Source organism: Mustela erminea, chromosome 14 (assembly GCF_009829155.1).
Source record: "Mustela erminea isolate mMusErm1 chromosome 14, mMusErm1.Pri, whole genome shotgun sequence".
In the NCBI taxonomy this organism is placed as follows: Eukaryota; Metazoa; Chordata; class Mammalia; order Carnivora; family Mustelidae; genus Mustela; species Mustela erminea.
In genome coordinates, this window is record NC_045627.1 from 27,164,637 (window position 1) to 27,190,160 (window position 25,524).

At 43.7% G+C, this 25,524-nt stretch overlaps 1 protein-coding gene and 1 long non-coding RNA gene across 3 annotated transcripts in view; one reads left to right on the plus strand and one right to left on the minus strand.

The window, feature by feature from the left end:
• Window positions 1-484: 484 nt before the first annotated feature.
• CCDC6 (coiled-coil domain containing 6) overlaps window positions 485-25,524 on the minus strand; it is a 105,413-nt gene continuing 80,373 nt past the window's right edge. Inside the window, exons 4-9 of the mRNA XM_032311669.1 lie at window positions 24,171-24,274; window positions 22,150-22,310; window positions 16,723-16,879; window positions 13,871-13,971; window positions 5,581-5,705; window positions 485-4,731 (exon numbers count right to left, since the gene is read on the minus strand). Coding sequence (XP_032167560.1) covers window positions 4,537-4,731; window positions 5,581-5,705; window positions 13,871-13,971; window positions 16,723-16,879; window positions 22,150-22,310; window positions 24,171-24,274 — 843 coding nt within the window. The 3' untranslated portion in view covers window positions 485-4,536. The remainder of the gene's footprint in view (window positions 4,732-5,580; window positions 5,706-13,870; window positions 13,972-16,722; window positions 16,880-22,149; window positions 22,311-24,170; window positions 24,275-25,524) is intronic.
• LOC116572601 lies at window positions 16,946-21,758 on the plus strand. 2 transcript variants are annotated; one of them, XR_004278431.1, is made up of 4 exons: window positions 16,946-17,343; window positions 18,608-19,236; window positions 20,200-20,283; window positions 21,071-21,758. It is a non-coding gene; the product is annotated as an uncharacterized LOC116572601 (long non-coding RNA). The 2 variants fall into 2 exon arrangements; XR_004278430.1 differs by lacking the exon at window positions 18,608-19,236.

Here is a 25,524-nt window from a genome sequence, read left to right on the forward strand (position 1 = left end):
CTTCCTACAAAGGAGAGAGAGGGAAACCACAGAGATGGGCATCAAGCGTAAGCCCACAAATATAGTAGAGGTCAGACCCAAAGCCCAAGTATGTGTGTGCACAAGCGTGTGTATGCACATATGTGTAAACACGCACACTTGTTTATATGTAATATATTTTGGGAAATGTCAGTTTTCATAATCTCCTAGGTTTATGGTTTTAAATTGAAATACAACACGTACTTGGAACAGTGCACAAATTATAAACATACGGCTCAGTGACTTTTCAAAAATTCAATACATCCAGGTAACCGGCACCCTGTTTATGAGACAGAACAGTCCTAGCCCCTTCTGCTATGTTTACTTTCTAAGTCCTTACATTTACTTTCTAAGGCAGCCTGTAGGATTAGAATCAAAGTCAGATGTCCATCAGAAGCAACAGGGAAACAATGTTCAATTTTCTGACCCAAAGACCAGAAAGAGAGAGGTTTTAAGGCTCAAGAGGTGCATTTTAAAAAATTATCTTTATTTAGGTTTCTGATTCAGCACATGTATCAAAGACTAATCAACATAAAGAAGTAAATAAGACATTAATTGGAAGTCTTACATCTCTCTAAACTCTGACCAAGAATGTCAAGATTGCCACTATTACCAGAACTCCAACCTAGTCAAGTTGTAAACAAGCTACCATGAACATACAGTGTGCACGGAGATGCAGAGGCAAAGACATGCTAGCACTTGGCTCTCCTCTCTTCCTTGTTGATGTCTTTCCACTTGACAGTCCACTTTTGCTTTCCATGCTGAGTTCCAAATAAAAGTCCAACGGCTCAGGGTCAACCTGATCCAAACCTCTTCCAGAGGAATGCGTTCTTAAACTGATGTGCCTGCAACTTTGTTTTTGCCAAGATGAAGTTCAGATCAAGATGTACACTACAATCTCGATGACGGTGCAGACCAAGTCAAGAAGTGAAGTTGAGCAGTAACCCGAGTTAAGGCATGAATGCACACATACACGCACACACACGGCGCCCACGCTATCCTGAACATAGGCTTCCTCCCACTGCCTCGGGAGAGGCACCCGGGGCCGGGCTGTTAACCACGATGCCAAGCATTCTGGAAAATGTTCCCCATAGTGTCATGCTAACAGCTGTGTGTGTGTGTGAAGAAAAAGGTAGAAAAGAGAAAACAAGAAACCAGAAACGAAAACCTAAAAACCCCTTAATCTTACAATGGCTCTCGAGCATGGAACTCGTGTAGCAGCGTCAATGGCTGGCTCTTTAATAAATTTGGAAATAAAAGGTTGTTTTTACTATGTATTTCTTTGGTAGTTACCACTACAAAGTTTTCAGTGTTGGTTACCTATAAGACAAGTACTAGACAGAAGATCAAGTTACATAGAAACGATTCTTCCGTACTGTAAGAAAAAGATTGTGCTCTCGAAGCACAAGTTACTACGCTTTTTCTTGCCTTATTGGGCTTCCTCTATAAGCAAGGCTTCGTGCAGAAGTTCATGTCTACCTAACAGAGGGCGATACATAGTCTATTTTCCTACAATTGAACAGTTAACAAAAATTCACATTATCAATGATCTCTGGTCAAATCAGTTAGAAGCCAATTACCAAGGGACAGCAGCACTCGGTGCCAAAGCCACATTCTGGTGACACATTCATCCCATGGTTGTAGTCAGTATCTCAGGAGCTCAGAATTTAAAACTTCTTTCAATTAACAAGGAGCAAGTTAAATTAAATCTTCCAATACTTCCACCATCTGCCAAATTTTTAGAATTCTGTCCAGAATGCCAGCACGCTTGATGAGAGAAAGCAGTTAAGAGCCCAGAGGTGTCAGGTATTAGAGAAGTTAATTTGGTTTCATATAAAAGGCATGGTAATCTGGCAACAGAGTACTTATCCTATTAGCAGCACAGTGGTAGCCAAGGGTCTCTGTCCACAAGACAGGGAAAGGAAGCTCCTAGAAGCTCCTGGTGCGTCCGCCTGCCCTCGGGCCAGCTCCTGACTGGACAGAGGCCTTCAGGGAATCACTCCAGGGTGCCCCTGGGCACGTGGGCCACAAGAATGGCAGGAACCATATTCAGCCCCCACTGAGAAGCACCCGTGGTAAGTCAGCTTCCCATGGGTGAGAGGACTCCTGCCTCCACGGGCTGGGGTCTGAATCTGATGGGTCCCTGGCACGTGTACTGCCCGTGCGTGACCGATGGCACCCGGGGTCAGAAACCACTTGAGAAGAACCTGAAACAGCATAGATTCTAAAGAGTAGTGTTTGTTCGATCAATTCTGAATGTCTGCAGGGAGGGGCACTCATTTATGTCGACAAAGTGCTGTCTGAAGGAGCTGTGTTTTATTTTGAAATGAAATGACAAGTCTGGGGGAACCAGCATTCCATTTCTGCAAAGTCTGAAAGTCAAGAACCTGTTTCTAAAAGGCAATTGTCAGCAATGGTTTGCTCACACCAAGTGCTTTTTCATTCACCATATGGCAATGTCGCGACTTTTGTGCTTTCGGGAGGTAACACTATTGGCAGAAAGCGAAGGGAAGCTTGTTACGTTACGGACGATCTCGGCTGCGTGCAAGCCACTATCCGACAGCACTGAATTCTATCAGCTCGCAAAAGAGTCTTGTAAACATAGACCGTACTTCTCCTATGAAAAAAAAACAAGAACTGTACCATGAAGGCAAAATGGGTTTGCCTCCTCTCAGAATTCCTCGGAATGGCAATGTACCAGGAGGGGCAACAGGCTGTTGGTGAGGTCCCTGGGTTTGCCAGGACCCTGTCTGATCAAATTAAAAACCTAAAGCCTCGATAACGAAAGGCCACACTTCTTCCCCTTATTTGAGAACTGTACTATGATTATGTATATTACATACAGATTATAAATAAAATTTAGATCGACCAATTGGGGAGTTAGGGGTGGAAGCAGGAAGAGGTGAAAAATCCTATTGTTGCTTTTACTCTCAAGTTCTTAAAATGCTAATCAAACACTATTTTCCGACAAGACTTGCTTCATTCTGTAATTTTTAAATACGCATTCGAAGGCAAAAACGGAAGTTTCTATACTGTACACTATCAAATATCTACAATGTCACGGTTCCTTATTTTTAGGAGTGTGTTCAATAAAGAGCTAGCTATTAGAGATGGGTGTCACAAAACATGGACTCTTAAAAATTACTGATAAATTAATTTTCAGTTCTCTGATTATATCCAACAGATACACATTCTCATCATAAAATATACATTCTCTAGTAAGTTATTTTTGTCCACAGCATATATAAATATGCAAACACAGGTGGTAAAAATCACTTTACTACCAAAGTACAAAACAGTTACTGCTGAAAAGCAAAAATAAAGATGTTGCAAGTATTAAGAAAAGAGTGACTCACAGTGTTCCACTTCCAAGTGAAACCAAACGATTTATTTGTGCTAAATGAATGGAAATGATGTATTCAGAGTATACTTGTTTGTACACCGCACTTGCTGATACTGGGCAGCACGAACGCTCGGGCTAAGGGGCTCCTTTCCGCTCACCTCTGGTCTTTTCTGCCAAGCAATAAAGGATTCTGTGGCCATTAGACCATGATATTCCTATAATGTTCATTTCAAATAGTACTTTCTAATAGTATTTTGCACCTTTAAAATATGTGTTCAAACTCTATCTTAGGGGAACATGAACAATGGAAAGGGGAAAATAGCTGTTTTTGTTACAATCACATTGCTTTCTGCAGCAGATATCCAAGAGTGTGTTCTAATCCGCCGTCAAAACCACTGGTGGGCAGGACAACATTTATTGACTCGTGTTGGAGGGCCCGTCTGGGTAGGTTAACACTAAAGATAAGGAAGGAATCACACCTTACTATACACTAATTATCCATCCCACGTGTATGTGGAAAAGGTACAGCCATGTGACCCATTACTTTTAGTCTGTTTCACAAAAGAAATGGATGTTGACAGATACTGAAAGTAACCTATAAAAAGTGTATCTGTAGAAAGCTCTATTAAAGAGTATATTGTCTTGGGCACTGGTGCATCTAACTTTCCATTCTACACCGAAAGCTAGATTTTCAAAGGTCTGAACTGTAGTGCTGAATTATTGGTATGTTTGGTAAACACCATTATAATGGGGATGGGGAGGAGAGGTAACAGCTCAGTAATTTTCTGCAAATTCATGAAAAAAAAAATATAAAAAAGATATCCCTTTTTATTTTACAAACCTAAAAGCCAGGAAAATGAAGCTCTGGGGCCAAGCAAAAATTGCACACTGCTGCTGAATTACCAAATATTGAATAGCAAATGTTCCAGCCAGGGAATGGACATACATGTAGATTCAAGTAAAACACTGATGGAAAAAGTCATCTGTTTAGTGTTGTAGACCCACAACACTGGCTGCGCTTCCGACAAACACTTACAACACAATTAATAGTGAAGCCTAGATAACCTCAGTGCAAATCAGTCAGATCCAAAAATGCCAGGGGAGGAAGCCTTTGGCGTTGAGTAGACGGCTCCGCTGTACGAGTCCCAACATGAGATGCGGACTAAGCACATGCATTAAGGCTGGGAGGAGGGGTGCGCCGGGTGTTGCGAAGGGGCGGGCTGCGAGGTGGCTGCTGACGGGGCCGCGGGCTGCATGGGGGGCGGAGGCGGAGGCGGAGGGGGCTGGACCGGGGTCTGTGTGTTGGGAGACGGAGGCGGTGTGGGCCGCTTGAATTTATCAGGACTGTTGCTTCTCCGCGGTGAAGGCCTCTGTAGACGGGACAGAAGAACAGGTCAGTCTGGGTCCAGACGGCTCATTTCTAACAGCCTGATAAGCCGGGGGCGGTGAGAAAGGGGAGCGACAGAGACAAGAAACTAGAGAGCTCCTTGTCTACCCCTATTGGTTTCTGAACTACTAATGAAAACTTCGACAAGGTGGAGTTTGCACCTACACCTTTGAAAAAGCCATGCAAGATTACCCCAAAACGTGCACTGACCAAACTACTGGACTTGGCCCTTCGATGGGACAGTCCTAGAATTAAGAAACAGCTGTCTCATCCTCCGCTCTAATCTTTTCCGTCCACTGTATGTCCCCAGGTTCCTTCCACCACTCAGGTAAGTGGTCAACATCCTGAAAGATGCAGCTCAACCAAATGTGTCTTTTACATAAAACCCAGCAAACCAACAAAACCCAAAATCCAGATTACCTCCTGCTTTCGTAGAATAAGAGGCTTTTTTTAAGGATTCCATTATCAGAAATACCCTCACTTCTCTCCTATTCTCAAACCCCTGTTAGCTACATTTCTGACTGTTCTATTAGTCAACCTACTAAGCTGGCCGGGGTTTAATTAAGGCACTGGCCAGAGTTCAAATTACATTTCACAAAGCGTCATTTTTCACAGAAAGTGAAGCTGAAGTTTTGTCTCCTGGGAAGGATTTTAGTTTCCAAACCAGAATTTGGTATCAAATTGATGGAAGTCGCTATAGTTTGAAGGTGAACTGATGGTGGGAGGGAGAAGAAAGGGCAAGGTCTAAGGGCATCACCCCTGGTCTCTTGAGGAGGAGCTGCTGCCACCACCAACAGAGTCAAGTGCGGCTTCCTCCCCTCTGGATACTTACTGTGATGCCATGGGATGCTCCCATGTGCTGCACATGAAGACCCGGGGAATTGTAGTAAGACATTCCGGCTCTAGTCAGTGAAGTTGGTGGCGTGAAACCAACTGTGTGACTTGCGTATGATAGACCTGAAATATAACCATGGCAAGTATGATGTCAAACTCCATTTTCTGCTGTCTTTAACCATCCAGAAGACTTTAAAATGCAGAAGTTCTCAATCACCAACAAAAATGAACATAGATAAGACTGGTGAGCTAACCAAATGGTCTCCTGGATGAAAGGGAATGTAAAAGTCAAGTCCTAGAACAGAACAGAGAGCCGAGAAATAGGTCCACACATAAACAGTCAAGTAATCTTCAACAAAGGTGCCAAGAATACATAATGGGGAAAGGGCAGCCTCTTCAACAAACAGTACTGAGAAAAGTGGATATCCACATGCAAAAGAACATGGACCCATGTCTTATACCCTATACAAAATCAACTCAAATCTAAGACCTAGAACTATAAGCTCTTCGAAGAAAACACAGAGAAACAGTTTCATGACATTGGTCTTAGCAATGATTTTTCAGATGTGACACAGTCATAAAAGCAGAAACTAGACAAATGGAAGTCTGTCAAACCCAAAAGCTTCCAAAGCAAGGGAAATAATCAACAAAAAGATAACCCAGGGAATATGAGAAAATATTTACAAACCATACATCAGATAAGGGATTAGTATTCAAAATACATAAGGAACTCCTCCTACGGTTCAATAACAAATAACCCAATTAAAAAGTGGGCAAAGGACTTGAATAGACATGTCTCCAAAGACCTACAAATAGTCAAGAGGCGTAAGAAAAGATGCTCAACATCATGCAACATAATCCAAAATAGCCAAGATGTATAAACCACCTAAATTGAACTCAACACCCAAAAAACCCCCCAAAAAATCCAGTCAAGAAATGGGCAGAAGACATGAACAGACATTTTTCTGAAGAAGACATACAAATGGCCAGCAGACACATGAAAAAAAGCTCAACATCACTCGGAATCAGGGAGATAAAAATCAAAACTACAATGATACCACCCCACACTGGTCAGAATGGCTAAAACTGACAACTCAGGAAACAATGGACGTTGGCGAGAATATGGAGAAAGGAGAACCCTCTCACACTGTTCCTGGGAATGCAAACTGGGAATGTACTCTGGAAAAGAGTATGGAGGTTCCTCAAGTTAAAAACTGAACTACACTACGACCCAGCAACTGCACTACTAGGTATTTACCCAACAGATACAAACATGGTGATTTGAAGGCGCACAGGGCACCCAAACGTTCATAACACCATTATCAACAGTAGTCAAACTATGGAAAGAGCCCAGATGTCCATCAACAAATGAATAGATAAAAAGATGTGGTACACACACACACACACACACACACACACACACACACACACGAATATTACTAAGCCATCAAAAAGAATGAAATCTTGCCTTTTCCAACAATATGGATGGAACTAGAGGTTATCATGCTAAGTGAAATAAATCAGTCCACGAAAGACAAATACCATGATTTCATGCATATGTGGAATATGAGAAACAAAACAGATGAATATAGGGGAAGGGAAGGAAAAATAAGACAAAAACAGAGAAGGAGACAAACCATAAGAGACTCTAACTATAGGAAACATTGAGGGCTGCTGGAGAAGAGGTGAGTGGGGGGGATGGGAAAACAGGGATTAAGGAGGGCAATTGAAGTAATGAGCACAGTTCTTTAAGCTATTAAGGATACTTTTCTTTTGGATTCCATGGCTGAAACATGCAGCCACCAAGCCTAGCTTTATGTGTCATGTCCCAGAATTTGTCTGTGTCCTCAACATCTAAAGTCAAGAATTTATTTCATTTCTTGATTTGACTATCAAACAGTGCTTTCTATTTGGCATGTTTCCATTTCAATTGTGGATGTGGGGTTCCCATTTACAAAATGAAGGTTTGGAGTAAAGTCTAAGTCCAACTAAGTGGCTGTGTTTGTTTTGACCACAAGCACTTCATTCAGCTGGAGAAGGAAAGAAGAGGTTTTATTAATACAGCTCTGATGAATACAACCCTAATTCTGTTTCTTATGAAAGTGATGAAATTTAAAAGAAAGGGTATGAAAGTGGATTCTTATCCCAAGACAGAGAAGTTCATGATAATAAAAAAAGATGCAGCCTATTTTGTATTACAAGGTTAACTACTGGTATGTTAAACATGAATCAAGAATCTTCAAAGACTCCCTACTGTCTACCTAAACTGAAGAAAAAAAAAAATTATCTTCTCTGGCTATTATAAAGGCCTCTGCACTTGGCTCCAAACTATCTCTTATATTGTAGGTCAGTGGTTCTCAACACACAGTATTAAAACTCAGGCCCAAATCAAATGATATCAGAATCTATGGGAGCAGGGCCTCAGGGCAGCCCGTAGTAAGAACCATAGTGACCCCTACCACTCTTAATCCTGACCTCTACTTCAGTTCATACCATGCCCTTTGCCTGAGGTGGCTTCTCTGTACTTTCTCCCCTGTCATTCAGGACCTCAATCAGCCTCAAGAGGCAAACAGCCTAGACCCCAGAGCCGACAGCCATATTAGCTCTAGTTCTGCAACTTGGTGCTGAGTGACAGTGGACTTCAGATCCATCAACTGTAAAATGAGATTACTGAAGTGGCCTCACAAGGTTGCTGTGGGGATGAAATGAGTAAATGTCACAAAATGCTCAGAGTGCCTGGCCAACGATAGCCTCATTAAGCTTCGGCTCATGAAGCTCCTTTACAGCCCATCTCAAAAGTGCTCTAAGTTGGTAGCTCTCTCTTCTTTGAATTTGAATCTCTTCTTAAACTATTGAGATTTTTTTTCAATTACCACTTTTCATTTTGAAACCATTCACCACTTGCATGAAATTGCAAACACACTACAGGTTCCACCAAAGAGTTCTTCCAGAAGCACAGCACAGTATCAACGCCAGGAGACTGACACAGGTCCCCGACTAGTGACGAAGGCATAGGCTCGAGGTGGACTTCATCAGTGTTTACTGCACTGTTCCCATGTGTATGTGTGTACACAGCCCAAAGTAATCTGATCACATGGGCAGATTTGAGTTAACTCTCATCACAACCAGCCGCAAAACTGCTCCATCACCACACACAAAAAAAGAACCCAAGTCAGTCCTTCCATATGTCACACCTTCCCTCTCACCCTGTGCCCCAGCAATGACTGACCCATTCCCTGTCACTATAATGTTGTCACTTTGAGAATGTTCTAGAAATGAAATAGTACAGTATATAACCCTCCATGGAGTGGATGTCCTGCAGTTCGGCTATTTCACCTTCTGCATGAAATTATTACACTTGGCCTTGCAAAGTTTCTTAAAAAGAGTCTCTTGTATTTTCCCTCCCAGCCCCTTCCCCAGGCCCTGTGGTTGATGATAAGCTCTTAGAGGCCAGACCGTATCTTAGTACTTTTTGTTTTCCCTTAAGTTCTAATCATCATGCATCTGACCCTCTGGCCCACAAACACAATACAGGATGAGAATCCAAAAATCACTGGGTTGAAAATGCCAAACCCCAAACACCAGTCCACTAATAAATCAAGTAGTACGATTCTTCAAAGCTATTGGTACAATAAATTTCTCTTGCTCTCTAGAGAAAGGCATTAACTAAAGTGAAAATGGTAAGACTTGTTCTGCTGTCCACAAGCTCAAGGCTGCAACTTTAAAAAAAGATGGTTAATGAAAAGCAATTCACGACAAAAATTCATGACAAAAACCACTCAGCAAAATGAACAAAAGTGTATAATCTGGTATGAAACCAACTATCTAAAGGAACACTGCAGGAGGAGCGGGTAGGAAAATGAGGCATTTGGAAACACTAAAATATTACCAGTACCTTTGGATAGGAGGATTCTGTATGACTTTATTTCTGCTTCTACCCTTCTGACTGTCCCCAAATTCTCTTTATATCTTTTTGCCAGTGAAAAAAAATATAGAGCCAAACTAAAGACAGATACATTTTCTTCCTTTTAAGAGTTTTTATTTTAGATTATAATTTTAAGATATTTTAGTTCTGTAAGTTACACCTAAGACCATGGTCTTTGCAAAACTTTAACTACAGACACAATTTCCTCTTTAAATCTCCCTAATCCAGCTCCGTCCCAATGACTTCATCAGCACCGCTCTTGCAAGGTCAGTGGTGCTTCTGAGCTGCGGGCTGTGACAACCTTCTCCAGCCCTCATTGTACTTGACCCTGGAGAGCCTTGGACAAAGCTGACTCTCTTCTGGGTGAAAGGCGTTGTCTTAACTTCAATGAGCTCATATTCCGATTTTCCTTCCAATTCTCAGTCTCCTTCGCCAGGTTTTCTTCCTGTACTTGACCTCCAAACATCGCAGTTGCTTCAGGATCAGACAGGAGGGCTTTGCTCTGCTCCTTTTATCTACTAGGACGAGGCAACGTCTCACCTATTTCTGTGGTTTTCTTCAAAAATAAACTTTTAATTTTAGAATAGTGTTAGGTTTACAGAAAAGTGGCAAAAGTAATAAAGAGGATTCCTGTATGGTCCACGGTCAGATTCCCTTATTATTAACATCTTATGTGAGTATAATACATTTGTCGCAATTAATAAACCGAGGGGCGCCTGGGTGGCTCAGTTTGGTAAGCGTCTGCCTTCGGCTCAGGTCATGATCCGGGGTCCTGGGATCGAGTTCCCCATCGGGCTCCCTGCTCAGTGGGGAGCCTGCTTCTCCCTCTGCCAGTCACTCCCCCTGCTTGTGCTCTCTCTCTCTCTGACAAATAAATAAATAAAATCATAAAAAAACAAACAAAAAAAAACAACTAATAAACCAATACTGATACGTTATTATTAACTCAGGTCCCTTTTTGTTCCAGGATCCCATTTGGATGCCACTTACTATTTCATCATCAGGCGTCCTTAGGTACCTCTTGGCTGAGGCAGTTCCTCATTTTTTCTTGTTTCTGACGAGCTTATCACATTTGGGGTGTATCAGTCAGGTCTTCTACAGACAGACTATCCCTCAGCTGCGATCTGTCTGATGTTTCCACATGGTTAGGCAGGGTTATGGATTTTTTGGAAGAAGTCCACAGAGGCGAAGTGCCATTTTCATCACATTGAGGGTACGTGCTACTGACAGGGCTCCCCATTGTTCACATGGACCCTGATGGCCTGGCTGAGGCCAGGTCTGTCAATTTCCTCCATTGTAAAGTTACTCTTTTAACCCTTTTCTACACTTCTCTTTGGAAGGAAGACCCTATGTCCTCCCACACTGACAGAATGAGGGGTTATTTCTACTTCCTTGAGAGCAGAGTATCCACGTAAGTTCTCTGGAATTCTTTCAAAGGACAGATCTGTCTCTTCTCCCTTCTTTATTTATTCCATTATTTATTTATATTCATATGAACTCACGGATATTTATTTTTTGTTTGGGTTATAATCTAACATGACATCATTTCTTCTGTTGCTCAGATTGTTCCAGCTTTGGCCTTTGGGAGCTCTTTTGGTTCGCACCTCTGTGCAAGACACCCCTGTGTCTCTCTTGCATCCCTTCATCTTGCTGTTTTCTTAGCACCGCCTTACCCTGCAACATTCCCAGATTTCCCAGGTTCATCCTGTCCCCTGCCTGCTCTGTGCCCTAGAAAGAGCCATTTCTCCAAGAAGTTCCCAGTTCTCTTCACTGGAGAAGGGAATTAGAAACCAAGATCTGGGCAGTGGGTACACTCGGATGTGGCTAGTGGGGTGCAGACCCTCTTTCGAACTTCGTTTTTCCACATCTGAGATTTAGGCACATCGAAATAGGCTAATTGGAAGTATTAGCATCAAAATATGCTAATAGGCTGCTTAAAACAGTGGACAACCTGAAAGGTTAACTGTTGACAAGTAACTCTCTCCCTGTGGTAATCCACACATGTAAGTCCACACATTATTAAGAGGAGGATCTTTGATAAGCTCTTGGAAATATGTCTTTCAATTCAACTGAAGGAGAACTTAAAGTATTTCAACAACTTGATGAAATGCAAGACTGCCAATGTTAATCAGAAACGGCAAGGGAAGGAACGAGCCAAAATGATTAAAATGGAAATGAAAACTATATATATAATATATATATATATATATATATACACACACATAACATAATTCCACTAAGAAAGTGATTAGATATTCTTAATACTGAGCACTTCCTCCAATAAAAACTGAATTGAAAAGCAAATTTGAAAATTCAGGTTTTGCTCATGTACTATGTATAGGACTATAAGGGACTAGATTAGGAGTAATTCTGCTGCCAAATAAGAGATAAAATCTACTTTGATGATATTATAGAACTTAAAATAAGACACAAATGTTCTTCTCACTTAGGCTGGCTGAAAGAAAAAAAGAAGAATCTGGGTGTTACTTATTTCTTAGTTTAAGGAAAAGCAAACAGGTTGTCTAACAGGCAAGTCCCCGATACAGGGACAGGGACAGTGAGAGTTCAAATTATGTACACAGAGTAAGATATTATTGTAGAATACCTGTAACAAGAGAAGTTAATATTCCCAACCAGGGTCTGACTTTTGCTTTTTCTCTATTCAAAGACCTCAACATTAGACTTAATGAATTGGAAAACAGATGCCTCTAAGGACCTCTTTAGGTTTAGATAAATCAAACAGAAGGCTAAATAAATTATAATGAATATGAATCAGTACCATCATCTCCATATTGCTTCTTCCTAATGCATGCCTTCCTTTACATCAATAATTCAGAAGGCCAAGAAGACCTTTATCATGGTAATGGACCCTGAGTGCTATTTGGGGGAAACTGAGGCAGCAGGGAAAGGGAGCTTTCAGAGAGATGTAAAGGCCACCAGAGAATGGGAGACACAGATGTAAGAGCATCCTTAGGGCAAGAACAAGGGGAGATGATCATGTACTGATCCAGGATGCAAAGCCCTTTCGGTTTGCAAACAGCTCTTTACCCTGCCTGAACTGGATAGAAGTTGCCCTGCTTTGTGCTGGGCTCTTTTGATTTCTCCTCTTAGAAAAAAAGAAAGAAAGGTCACAGCAGCATAGCACCGGGCAGGACCCTAACCTCGGTGTGTCTGTGGCAACGTGCACTGCCGGGGCATTTCCCCTTGGCCCCCTGAAGGGTCTCCCGCACTTTCCATAGTTCCAACAGCCCAAGTGAGAGGGTCCCCAACACTCAGCTGTTCTACTCTCCAAAACCACAGAGCCTTTCCTGCCACCATCCCTCCAAGCAGGCACCTTGCTTTATTCTGCTGTGAAATTCTCACACTCACTCTCACACACACACACACACACACTCTTTCTCTTTCTCTTTCTCTCTCTCTCTCTCTCTCTCTCGCCAGCTCTGTTTAAAATCTGTTTACCAGCAAGCACAAGAAACTCAGACTTGTCCCTTCAGTCACAAGATGCGAACCTTTGGCTCGCTACCTTTTCTTTTCCTCCCTCCACTCTCCTCGCTAGTCCCCCGCCCCTGCTTCCTCCTTCTTCCTTGCTGGATCATTTACTTGCCCTCCTGGCCTGAAAGCCCCATGCTGTGCTGGTTCTGAGCCAGAGACCCTGGCGGGGGGGAGGGAGCTTTCAGGGTCAGATGAAGACAAGCACGCCTTTGAGGGAAAGGCTTGAAGACCAAAGCCAGATGCAGGAGCAAAGCCAAAAGCGAGGCCAACTCCTTGCAGGGCCTGCCTACTAGGCCCCAGTCCTGCTCACCAGTCGTCACCAGGAATGTCAGGGGGCAGCTTGTGCTGCAAAGAACCCAAGCTTGGGAAGCAAGAACCGGTCCACCTTGCCCCCTCCTGGACCTGTGACCAGAGCCACTGAACTTCTGAATCACTGCTTCCTCAGTGGGGAAGATGATGCCTACGTTAATTATTCTGACGGCAAAAATGAAAAGATGTATGTAAAACATAATAACAGAACCCACAGGAGATGGGTTACGATCCATCTGAGACATCTGTCCAAGGCTTTGTCAATCCACTGGAACTTAAAATCAGTCAGAGACAGTCTTTTTAAAAAGAATCTTTGGAGTTAAATTCCTTTTCAACAACAACAAAAAATTTAAAAACACCAGCTGGCACTGTAACATTTATGCCTAAAAATTTCAGGCTAAAACTCAGGCTTAATGGTGATTTGTTTTTGATGTTTCTGAAAAACACATGACTGTTCTTCCTCTGCTTACAAGATTTTTATATGCTAAAAGGGAACACATCTGGGGAGGCTTATTAAATGTACCAGAGATCACTCACAGGGTAACTGAGACCGTGTACTCACCGGGTGATATGGGCCTGCTTGAACTCGGAGACGGTGTGTAAGGGATCGGGCTGGACACAGTGCGAGGTCTTAATCCTTGGGCAGACATCTCATTAAAATACCTAAGAGGAAAGGGGGGGAAGTATCAGAATTGCTTGCATTTCAATAGTTCCTAAGGGAGCTCCTATGAGATAATGTTCGGGGTTCAAATCTTGAGGTCAAACCCCGGGGTATTTGGAGAGTGATACTATAAGCTAGGAGACAAGTAAAAAGCAGACTCCGGGGTCACAAAGCTCCACTGCTTGGCAAGCCCCTCTCCCCAGGGGTACAGGTTAGGGAAATCTGGAATATCCTAGCTCCAGGGGGAGGCCTCCTAACAGAACTGTGTTGTACGACAGAGAGGGCTGGGCTTTTCTTCATCACACGACAGCTATGTAGAAATCTACCTCCACTGTGCTGAAGATTAGACACATCCATGTTTTGATGGCTATATTTAAACTGTTATTTGAGCCGCAAACCCACTCAAGCCCTCTAAGATTTATGTCATCAAATTAAAGCGTACAGGTAATGGGAAAAAATAAATTAATTTAAGAAGTAAAAACAAATCCCAAAAATTAAAATTAAAATTAAAGCTTAAAGCTTAAAGGTCACAGTATTCCCGCAAACTGGAGGTCAATCATTTATGAGGTAAGCCTGGCTTAGCGAACAGCCACACACGAGAACAGTCAAAGACCCAGCACTCCACACCTACAGGAGTCGCACTTGGCCACGCCATGCTGGCTCGGACTTCTTCCTGGACGTGGAAGTCACACCAGACCTGAGGAACCTCAGGCCTGATGGTCAGGAATGTCAGCCTTCATTCTGTGAATGAGCACAGAACGCTGACAAGCAGAAATCTCTGCTCAAGAGTCTTCCCCATCAGCTACCCTCCACAGGCCTTGCAGCCAAAGGAAGCGCCGCGTGTGCAAACCGCTCTGTCCCGGGGAAGATCACAGCCCAAAGGTCCTCCGGCAGTTTGCAAGAACGTTACCACGGCTACTTCCATGCTGGGCCGTTTGGCTCACAGAAAACCAGGCTCCCCAACCTGCCACAAAGCTCTCAGCCAGACAGCCACCTGCAACCTCTGCCTGCCCTCTTGAACAGCCCAGCACAGCGGCCCCAGGTACTGACTCTACCCAACTCCCGCAGGCAGCGAAGACCACCTCTTGCTCTTTAAGAAATAAACACATTTTAGACAACTTAAGTTTCCAACTATTTTCTTTCTCCCCAAGGTGACATCACCATTCCTAACAGGGAGAGGAGAAATCTCAGTTGGGCAGCAGTACTCTAGCTGGGATAATGTGACCTATGAAAGATAAGGCAAATCTTCTGGAGTCGATACCAGTTCTGGAAAATATCTATATCTATCTATCTGGAAGCCTGAAGTAGCTCCAGTATTTTCACCACGGTTGGAAGATACTGTCCCTCAGAGTGCGTCCTTCAAAACCAAGTACAGGGCATTGTGTACTGTTAATAACTGGTCCACTCCGTGTCTCAAGGTAGTTAATAAAATAGTCATCTGGTATTCAAGCTTATGTTTTTAGTCAAATGACTGTCAGAGGCCAAGGGTTTCAGAGAGAAGGGAACATGTCAGAAAGAAATCAGTGAAATTCAAGGTCAGGATAACAGTTTTATGATATAAACTTTTGAGAAAGAATCATCTTTCCAAATGAGGACGCACACAGATATTTTAAATATAACCCATTATTGTGTTTTTCTAAGTTTTTTATTATAAAAATACAGACCTTCATTATAGAAAATCTCAGGTTTTTCTTAAAATGATAATACCACTATCTATATAGCAAGTTGATCAAAAGCTTTGTTAATAACTCTCTGGAGCTATCAATGGAAAGAGAAAGGAAGTGATTCTGATGTGTTTTGGTGTCAACAAGTCAAGATGATTCATCATGGTCATCTGCAAACTCTGCTCTCAGACTGACTGCCCAGTCCTGTTGGAGGGAACGCTCAAGGAGGCTCGGTCTTACCCCTCACTCTGACACCAACACATAAGGCTAAGGAAACCCTGATCCAGAACACAGAATTTCCCTGCAGAAATGATCTGGTTCAGAGAAAGCCCAATTTCCCAAATGCTGGGTTTCTCTGATGATTGAATAATTTTAGTTTTTTCAAGCTGGATTTGCTGCTGATTCTAACAATCGCCTCACTCCCAAGTACAAGGGGTCTGTGGGAGTTAGGGGTGGGGGAGGAAAGACTGTGGATGGGACAAATGCTGGGGCCATTTCCTCTAGTCAACCACAGATGACCCTCTTACTTCAGCCCATTTCTCGGTGGGACAATGAGAGGGCTTGACACAGACTCTTGAGCAGAGACAGGGGACGCACTGGTTTTAGTTTTTTAAAGTAGCTCCAACAAGGCCCAGAAGTTTCCAAGTTGTTAAGGCAAGGCCTCTGCCTTTCAGCAACCCCCACCTGCCTCCTGCTGATCCTTCCACCCAGGCACAGTGCGTTACCTCAGGCCGCAGAAGCCTGCTCATCCACATCGGGGCGTAAGATGCTCCCGTCCTTTAAACAAACACAGGGCAGGAGGAGACAAACCCAGCAACTAGGCAAACTCTGTCTCTCTATACGTAACCCCCATTTCTCTCTCGACCACGTAATTTTGGAAAGGCAAGTTCTCGGTCTTTTTGTGTTTCAGGAAAACGGTCCCCTCCTCCCTTTCCCCAGGCTCAGCCCCGGCTGTCACGCGCCGCTGTCTGTCACCACCACGCAGAAGCGTGGGGGCCGCCTCCTTCCACATCTGACCGGATGTGAAGGGAGACCCCTGGAGCCTGGTTTGGTCTGGCTTCCTCGCGAGGCCGGGAGACGCGCGCGCACCTTTCGTCGTCCATTTCCAGGCTGGACTCGCTCTCGGAGAGCTGCCGGCACAGGGCTTCCCTCCGCTCCATCTCCCGCTGCAGCTTCCTCTGCAGCCGCAGATTCTCCTCCCGCATGTGGCGCTCCTCCTCCAGGTACTGGGCCATTTTCTCAGAATCTGAAAGGCCAGAATTCTCCATTCAGCCGTGTTCCGCGCGGTCACACTCACACCTGAGCTAAGAACACCGCGGTCAGGTTCCCGTGCCGCAAAGAATCGCGCTCCTCTCCCACGTGAAGGGGATCTGGACTTACAGATCACCCCCACGCACCCCAGTTCCCCAACAAGCTGCATGTACAAGAAATGTAAGAAGTGCCATGGCACTGGGAGGTTAGGTATTTTCACGCCCACTTGGGTGCCTTCTACAGTGAAGCGTGGGGAAGAGGAAATGGTGGAGTGGCAGCGCCGGGAGCCTTCCCCGCTGCTGGAGCCCACAGGGGCGGGGGCCCAGCCAGGGCACCCAGCTCAGCCCTAGTTTCCCCTCAGGGAGGCACCAGCTCTGCTGCTCCTCAGCTCCAGACACAGAGGGAGCCCATCACACCCGCCAGCACGCCGGGAAAGACCGCTGCACTAGAACCCACTTGGTAAGTCAGAATTCTGTTTATGAAAATAGGAACAGACACAGTAAACAACTGGAGGTGAGTATGTCAGGTGGAATTTCTGGTGTGTCTGTGAGACTGTTTTCCTGACCCAGGCCCAGCCTCTCTGAGGTTCCTCAGGCACCACCCTGTGTGATAAGGACACAGCAACAATACTGGTTTCCTAGCCCAGAGCTGATTCGTCCCAGCATGAGACACTGGAAGCGGCGGATCCCCTTGTTTTGACTCTACAGGAATCTGAAATTTGGGGCTGCCATCTTCATAAGGTTCTAGAATCTCCTTGTGCCAAGTTCCCTGGAGCTTTCACCAGCCCTGCCCTCCTGAGGGGACTCTGTGCCAGACTGTGTGGTACCTGCCAGCACCATTCCAGTGAATGGTAAAACGTGTCCCCACCTCTGACAGAATATGTGAAGTCACCAAAATAGTATCGATATACAATTCAGTATCAGCCCATCATCTTGCTTCCTTCCTTTTCCCTCCTCTCAGCCAATGAACTTGGGAAAAATAAACTCTCCATCTACTTCTCTTTTCTGAAAAATAGCTACGAACCCAAGAGCGGTCACAATCATGTTTAAGAGAGTCCCACAGGTTACTGCTCCGTATTATTAGCCCACTCCAAATTCTTTCAAGGAAGGAAGGAGGAGTGAGAGTTCCACACTAATCATTTCTTTCCCACAAATTGACCCTACTTCGACTCCTAAATCTATCCAATTAGTTTCAGTTTTAAGCACCTCTATGAAGGTCTGGTGTTTTAGCAAATGATGACTTTTGATGGTAGGAATTCCATGATTTCCAAGACAGCATCATTACAGAAACTATAAAAGCTCTTGAATATCCTTTAGAAATTCAAATAAAAATGCCAAAAACACTAAGTTATTAAACACTATTATGTGCACTAAACACTAAATCCCTCAGTTGTTTTCAATATAACCAGAAACCCTGCTGTCTAATCCAGATGCAAAAATCTCTTTAATTGAAGGCAAGCTGGGAAAATATTTACAAAGTACACGTTTAATATAAACGATTTAAATTATTTCATCCCAAATATGCAAGCCGGCAGAATTTTTTCACTAGCTCTACAGGAAGCACTAGATTGGGCCCTTGGAGTATTACTGTTTCTAGAATAAGAGGGGTGGCTGTTGGAGCAAGCTGCCTTTCTTTTCCATAAACAGGAAAGCTTCAGAGAACTGAGGATTTATGAGGCTTCAAGAATAATCATTTAAGAGGAAACACTGTCTTTGTTTTTCAGATGCAACCCTTCAGCATCTGGGGATATCAGCAGGGGGATCCTTAAGCAATAATCTATACACAAGACCATCAGTCAGGAGGAGTGATGGCTGGGGGACTTTCCTGGCACCTGGACAATTAACCCAGAAGCCAGAGGACAGAGAAGGCACCAGGCCCATCACCTCTGGGTGGCACAGACCAGCCTCAGATGCTGACACCATGGTATGCCTTGGGTGCCCTCTGCTGGCACATCACCACACCTGACTTCAAGACTGGATTTACTCCATTGAGTCACCCTGTCACCTTCTCTCACACAGAGCTCCCTAAGACTTAGGGGCCACAGCTGATGCTTCCACCATCTTTAGCCATCTTGCAACACTCAGTCAAAGATGACATCAACAGAGGATGACTTCACAGACTCCCAACAGCTGGGTCTCCTATGATCCAAAGGTGGCCTGTACATTTTATATCCCCTTTCAAGTTTATGGTTAGAAAATGCTGGTGCCCAGGCCGCACCACAAACAGATCAGAACCCTGTGGGCGAAGCCTCTCCACCACTGTACTGAACAGTCCCCAAGGGATTCTTATGTTCATCCCGAGCTGAGACCCACAGGGAGACAAGCCCAAGTTCTGATACAGCAGACCTGGAGGGTGAGGAGCCAAGAACCCAGCAGCAGCCCGGGGAGGCAGGCTACCTGACCTCGGTCACTAACTCATCCTCTAAACCAATCCAGACCAGCTATGAGCCAGCCCGTTGCCACGTGTCCCTCCTTACACTCAGCCTTCTCTGCCTTCACAAAATCAAAATGGCACTTATGGATGCCTCTGTCCGCATCGGCAGGCTCTTCAAATACCAGATATTGCCACAGGAACAAAGTAAAGGGAATGAAAAATTCTTCCTCAATTTCTTCTAAAGGTTTTGTCTGGGGCACAAGAAAGAAAAATGTAAGCCGGTGGCACAAAAAGACCTCTGTCTGTCCGACAAACCAAAAACTCAAAAAATATCCTAACATATCTATTATTTGAGAACTCGCTGATTCGTTTTCATAAAATGTATTATCATGGTTCTCAACTCAAGGGTACACATCAGAATTCCTTGTATTAAAAAAAGATGGAGGGCTGGTTTCTACTAGCATTAGCCCAGAAACTATGAGGTTAGACAGAATAACGGACCCCCAAAGATGTCCACATCCTAATTCCTGAGGCCCATGACGATGTTACTTTAGGCGGCAAAAGGGACTTTGCAGATAGGATTAAGTTAAGGAACCTGAGATGGGAACTTATCCTGGATTATCTGGCTGGACAAATGTCAGGCCAGCGTTTCGTAAAAGGAGGCAGGGGGTCAGAGTGAAAAGGTGCCATGGGTGCAGGCAGGAATGCTGCTCAGGCAGGGAAGGGGCTCTGAGCCAAAACACGCAAGCAGCCTCTGAATGCTGGAAAAAGCAAGGAAACAGTCTCCCTTAGGGCCTTTTACAAGAAACCAGACCTGCTGACACCTTGATTTTAGGCCACCGAGACCTATTCTAGACCGCAGACCTTCAGAATTGCCTTAAGCAACTAAGGCTGTGGTCATTTATTATGGCAACAAGAGGAAATGAACACCATTTCTTACAGGTTCCAAGGATGATCCTGAGTCACCAACCCAGATCCACTACCGGATTAGAACTTGCAATGAACTTTAGAGAAGGAAACAGAAAGGTAACTATCACCGAAAATTTAAATGAAGAGTCACTGGACTCTGTAATTCCACTTCTAGAGTTTATCCTGAAGGTGTTCTTGCTTGGGTGTCAAATGTGGGGACACAGATGTTCACTGTGGTTGCAGCATGACAACCAGAACGGGCCCGTTGACACAGGACATATAGCATCCATGGGCGATGCCTTCTAAGACTCCCAGTGGGTGCCCAAAACTAAGGATGACCCCAAACCCTGAAGATACTATGTATTTTCCTAAATATACACACTATGACAAAGTTTAATTTTTTAAATCAGGCACAGGAAGAGGTTAACAAAGTAATAATAAACTAGAACAATTTTAACAATATAGGATACTATATGTTATATGAAGTGGTCCCAGTCTCTCTTGTGGGGGACCCAGGGCAGGCCACTCCACAACGGGCCACTTTGGCAGGAACAGTATTTTGAGGTAAAGCAATCCACACCCATCAGATTCAGGAAAAGCTCTTTATTGCCCCCCAACTGCCTGCCTTTATCAGGAAGAGAATTAGCGCTACAGATTCTTTTTTATCTACAAAACTTATCCACATAATAGGGCAACCTTTGTTTTCTAAGCATTTTCTCTCACCTTCCTGCTAAGGGTCTGTCTCCCTTTGTACTGTCAGCACACCACCCCTCTCTTTAGCTCAGGTTAGCTTCCCGGTGCCTGCCCGACCTTGCAATTTCCACATCTGTGTGGAGTCCCCGTACATATGCTATTAGATTTGATTTTCTCCTGTTAATCTGTCTCATTTCAATTCGATTCGTAGTCCAGCTAGAACCTTGAAGGGCAGAGAAAGGTCTTCCTCCCCAACACTCTCAAAACATCCTGCCTGGCTGTACTTGCCCTCCTCGTGATGATGTGACATGACACGATGCCTATGTGAGGAGATGAAGTGAGGGGAATGACACAGGCATTGGGACACATCATCAGGCTTCTACTGCTCTTCTGAGCGCAAGGCAGGAGAGTCACCTGCCTCCCGACTGGGCTGACACTATGGAAAGTGAAGCTGTGTAGGTAAGAAGGCACTGGCGTATCCCCAGAACCAAATACGAACCAGCCTTTTAGAAAGGCAATCAGAGAGCTCTCTACATGTATTGGCAAGGAAAAATTTGCAAGATACAGTAAGGAAAAATAGATAAATACAAAAGAGTGTGCTCGCTGTGCTGCTTTTAGTATAAAGTAAGTTTATCCAGACACATACATGTATCTGGAAGAAAAGATAAAAAAGTGTCTAGCCACGAGACATGGGCGGCTGGGGTCAGAGGCGAGAGGGAGAGCCCCTCCTCCCCTGCGCACCCAGCTTGGCACTGTCCATTCAAATGCCTCTGAGCAGCCTGCACAAGGAAATGGGGAAAACCCAAGCAAATGCACGGTGACCTCATCAAGTGTTCAGAAATCTAGTTCCCCTGATTTCCAACTCAACAACTGGACATTTTCCCAATCCGTAAGGATACATTTTTAAAGCATTTATTCTTCAAGTGCGAAAATGTTAGCTGACACTAAAATTTAGTAAGGATGATACATGCTCTGGTCTCTGCCTTTGTTCCCTGAAAGTACATTTGTGAACACAGGGAGAAGCATAAAAATAGTACCCCGATTCTGGACCCTTCCACAATTATTTGATTTTCTAGAAGTACTTGAGACTATTTGCCTGTCCTACTGTAATATATTCAAAACTAGTCCATTCCAGGACAGAAAGGTTTCTATATGCATGTATTGGTAACGGACTACAGGATGGATCTGACCCATGCAAATCCAATGGTCAATACTGGTAAAAGCCTGTGCTTGGTAACTGGGTTGCCTGTGCACACAGAAGACCGGGGAGAGAAACCAGGGGCTACGTACGCTGTAACTGAGCGGCTCTCAGCTGCTTCTTCAGCCTTTCCACTTCATTCTTTAAAAACCTGATGTGGCGCATCATGTTTTCTGGAGAGTCTATCTCCATGGAGATGTCTCTAGGCGACGGGGGAGCAGAGACCGGCTGGTCTAATTTCTCCTGCAGGATTCTTCCGTGAAAAGAAAAATTCCAACAATGAAAAACAGTTTCCCTTAAAAGACAAAACATACTAGCTGGAGGGTTTGTTTTCACGGCAAGCTCCTGTGAGTCACCAGAATTCACAGGGTTGACAGACTCAGGTTCTGCCCGTTTTAATACCCACTTTGGGTCTCCCTTACCTAGTATCCAGGTCAAGGTCAAAGGGCAGAGCTGAAGGATCCACCCTCCTTTTTCTCTTTTAAATGTTCGCCGGTAATTAAGCATTAGTGAAAAAGTCGTCAGCATTTGTTTCTGATTATTATGCCTGGCATACAGTAGGCACTCAAATTATCTGCTGACTCAATGCATCACATCGGCTTGTGGGAACAGAGATACTAAAGAAATTTCACTCTCAACGCTTTCTGGTAAATGCTTCTGAACTCCGTACTAGGGTTCCCTTGGAAGGAGACACCACACAGACTCCACTTCTAAAATTCCCTCCGAAAAAATTCCTAGGAGTGGGGCAAACTGGGCTTAAGGCCCTTTGCTTCTATTCAGAGCACAAGTGAAAAGATAAAGAACAAAACCAAGCCACAATCATTGGGTTAATAATTGGTGGTCCCACCTTCTCTAGCAATTATCACTAGTTTGAGGCACAAGGAATGTCAATATTCAACAGCTTTTCACTGACCAAATGATACATCATATTGTTTAACACAATACTTTGGCACTTACACATATAAAACCTCCAACTGTGTTCTGTAAAGGAAGAGAGACTGGCAATAGACCTCTAGGCTCCCCTTTCATAAGCTGCTAGGCTCTTGGTTTGGTTTGGCTTTTAACTTTTACCTTTAAGTTTGCCCAACTGCAAATTGTGAATTGCCTTCAGGCCTGCCCTTGTTGAGAAAACTAGCATGTTAAACATTGTAATGGTCCTGCATTTACTGTATTAAATACTCTTTCATAATTCAATTTATTAGCACCGCTACAATAATGCAAAACACACCCAATTCAACAACAGCTTGAATATTTCCCTAGAGATACAGCTCTGATTTTCACTTCTCTTAAAGCCTGTGATAGGACTGTATTTTGCAAATTTAGAGATGAACTCAAAATAGCTTACAGATGCTCATCCAAACCAAATACTTATGGCAAAGGACTCTGGTTAGCAAACAAAAGATCCTAGTGAAGTAGATTAAGGAACATTTTTAAAACTCCCTTTCTACACCCCCACACACATCCCACATACAGAACACCCTGCCATTCTTCAAGTCCTGCTCCACCACCCAACGGATGCAGCACTGAAAAATCAGGACACGAAGGGGTTCAAGAAACGTCTGCTGTTGAATGACATGTCACACCATGTACACACATTTAGCACAACGATTCCTAACCTTAACTATGTGCAAGTATTTACAGTAAGTCTTCACGCCAATAGATAATAATTTTCCTATTAAAATCTCAGCCTTCCTGTTGAAATACATTCTAGAGATGTGTAATAATTAGCTGTACACCATCCACAACCGAAGCACTTGAAAAAACGGGGGAAGCCAGTTCAATAAGGTAAGACGCTGAAATTGCAACGATCTTTCCTGAACAATTTAAAGAGGAACCAATAGCACCTTGACTAATGTCTTCATAGACTTTGTCCCAAAGGAAAGGAAATTCGGGACTAGAAGAGAGAAATAGAAAGAAATAGAAATAGAAAAAGAAATAGAAAGATGCAACATGAGAAGAGTTCAGGAGGCTTTCAAGTTTTTTTTGGTTTGGCAAGTTAAAACAATGTGCATCACCCAAGGAATTAAAACTCCCCTTTCTCTCCATCAACCACACCCAGAGCAGCGCTCTCGCCGTGCACATGCCCCACACTGAACAGCAAGACTAAACAAACCGCTTTTCAGCTTCAAGTTTGTCCATCCTTTTCCAGAGACGATTAACTAGCGCTTCTTGTTCTTGTTCCAAAGTATTTTCAAGGTCAATCTTCTCTCGTCTCAACTAAAGGAAGGAAAAAAGTTTTACTGAGAATAGTAAGCCATTTAAACTTTTGTTAATGAGATTTTTTTTGATTGGACCATGAGGACCCCCTTACTTGGAAAAAACTGCAAAGAAATGGCCAATTTCCTGGCATAGTCACATCAAGTGCATCTAGTTCTTAACCTTTAGTTGAGAGAACCGAGACAGGTTCATTCTCTGCTATCTGGTACACGAGTCACACCACTTGTTTCAGCATTCATTCAAGGCACAGGGACACAGGTAAAGTCTTCCTCAGAGAGCGCTGAGAGAGCTCAGCTTACTACTCTTACCAGGACTTCTCCGGGTTTGTCCCCCGACCCCAGTGCTGCATGTAGTTCAGGGCTAAACCAGAAAAGTTATATTACCATTTATATAAAGAGCTCAACACCTGAAGACAATTCTTTATACTGATTAATGGCTGCACAATGCCAGTTACCTCTGAGGAGGTAGGGAATAGAAGTCTGATTTGGGGGAAAGTATGCAGTAGCAAGGAAGCCCCAAAATGCATTCTACTTCATGAAAAGAACACATGTGGGAAAATTCATTTACTCCATCAATACTGGGCAATATGAAAATACTATGAACGATGCCAGTCACTGGCTAATAAGGGTGTATCAGGGAATCAAAGTCAGAATTTTCGGCCTTCATGACAGTTATATTTTAGTGGGGTCAAGAGAGTAAATGAAATAGGATTTTATATTTTGGTGGAGAGTGAAAGAGCTATGAGGAAAAAGAGGGCTGGCAGGAAGGATAAAAAGTGCAATGATCCATTTCACAGCAATGTGCAGAGGGAATGTGTTATATCATTCTTTGTAATTCTCTACCTGTTTGAGATATTAAATAATTTTAACAATTTTTTTTTTTTTTAAGGAAAGAAAGGTTATGGTACTGCCCCTATACTGTCTCTTAGAATAGCAACTCACCTTTTCAATCACCGAGTCAACAAATTATTTTTGATTGCACAGCTACAAAGACTGCCTTAGCAGGTCACAGAGGCAAGCTCCTCACTGATCAAAGATCCCTGTACAGGGCCATCTGGGTGGCTCAGTCAGTTAAGCGGCCATCTCTTGATTTCCACTCAGGTCATGATTTCAGGGTCCTTGGATCAAGCCCTGCATTGAGCTCCCTGCTTGGCAGGGAGTCTGCTTGTCTCCCTCTCTATCTGCCATACCCCCTGCTTTCTTCTTCTCTAAGATAAATAAATTAATCTTAAAGAGAAAAAAAAAATCCCT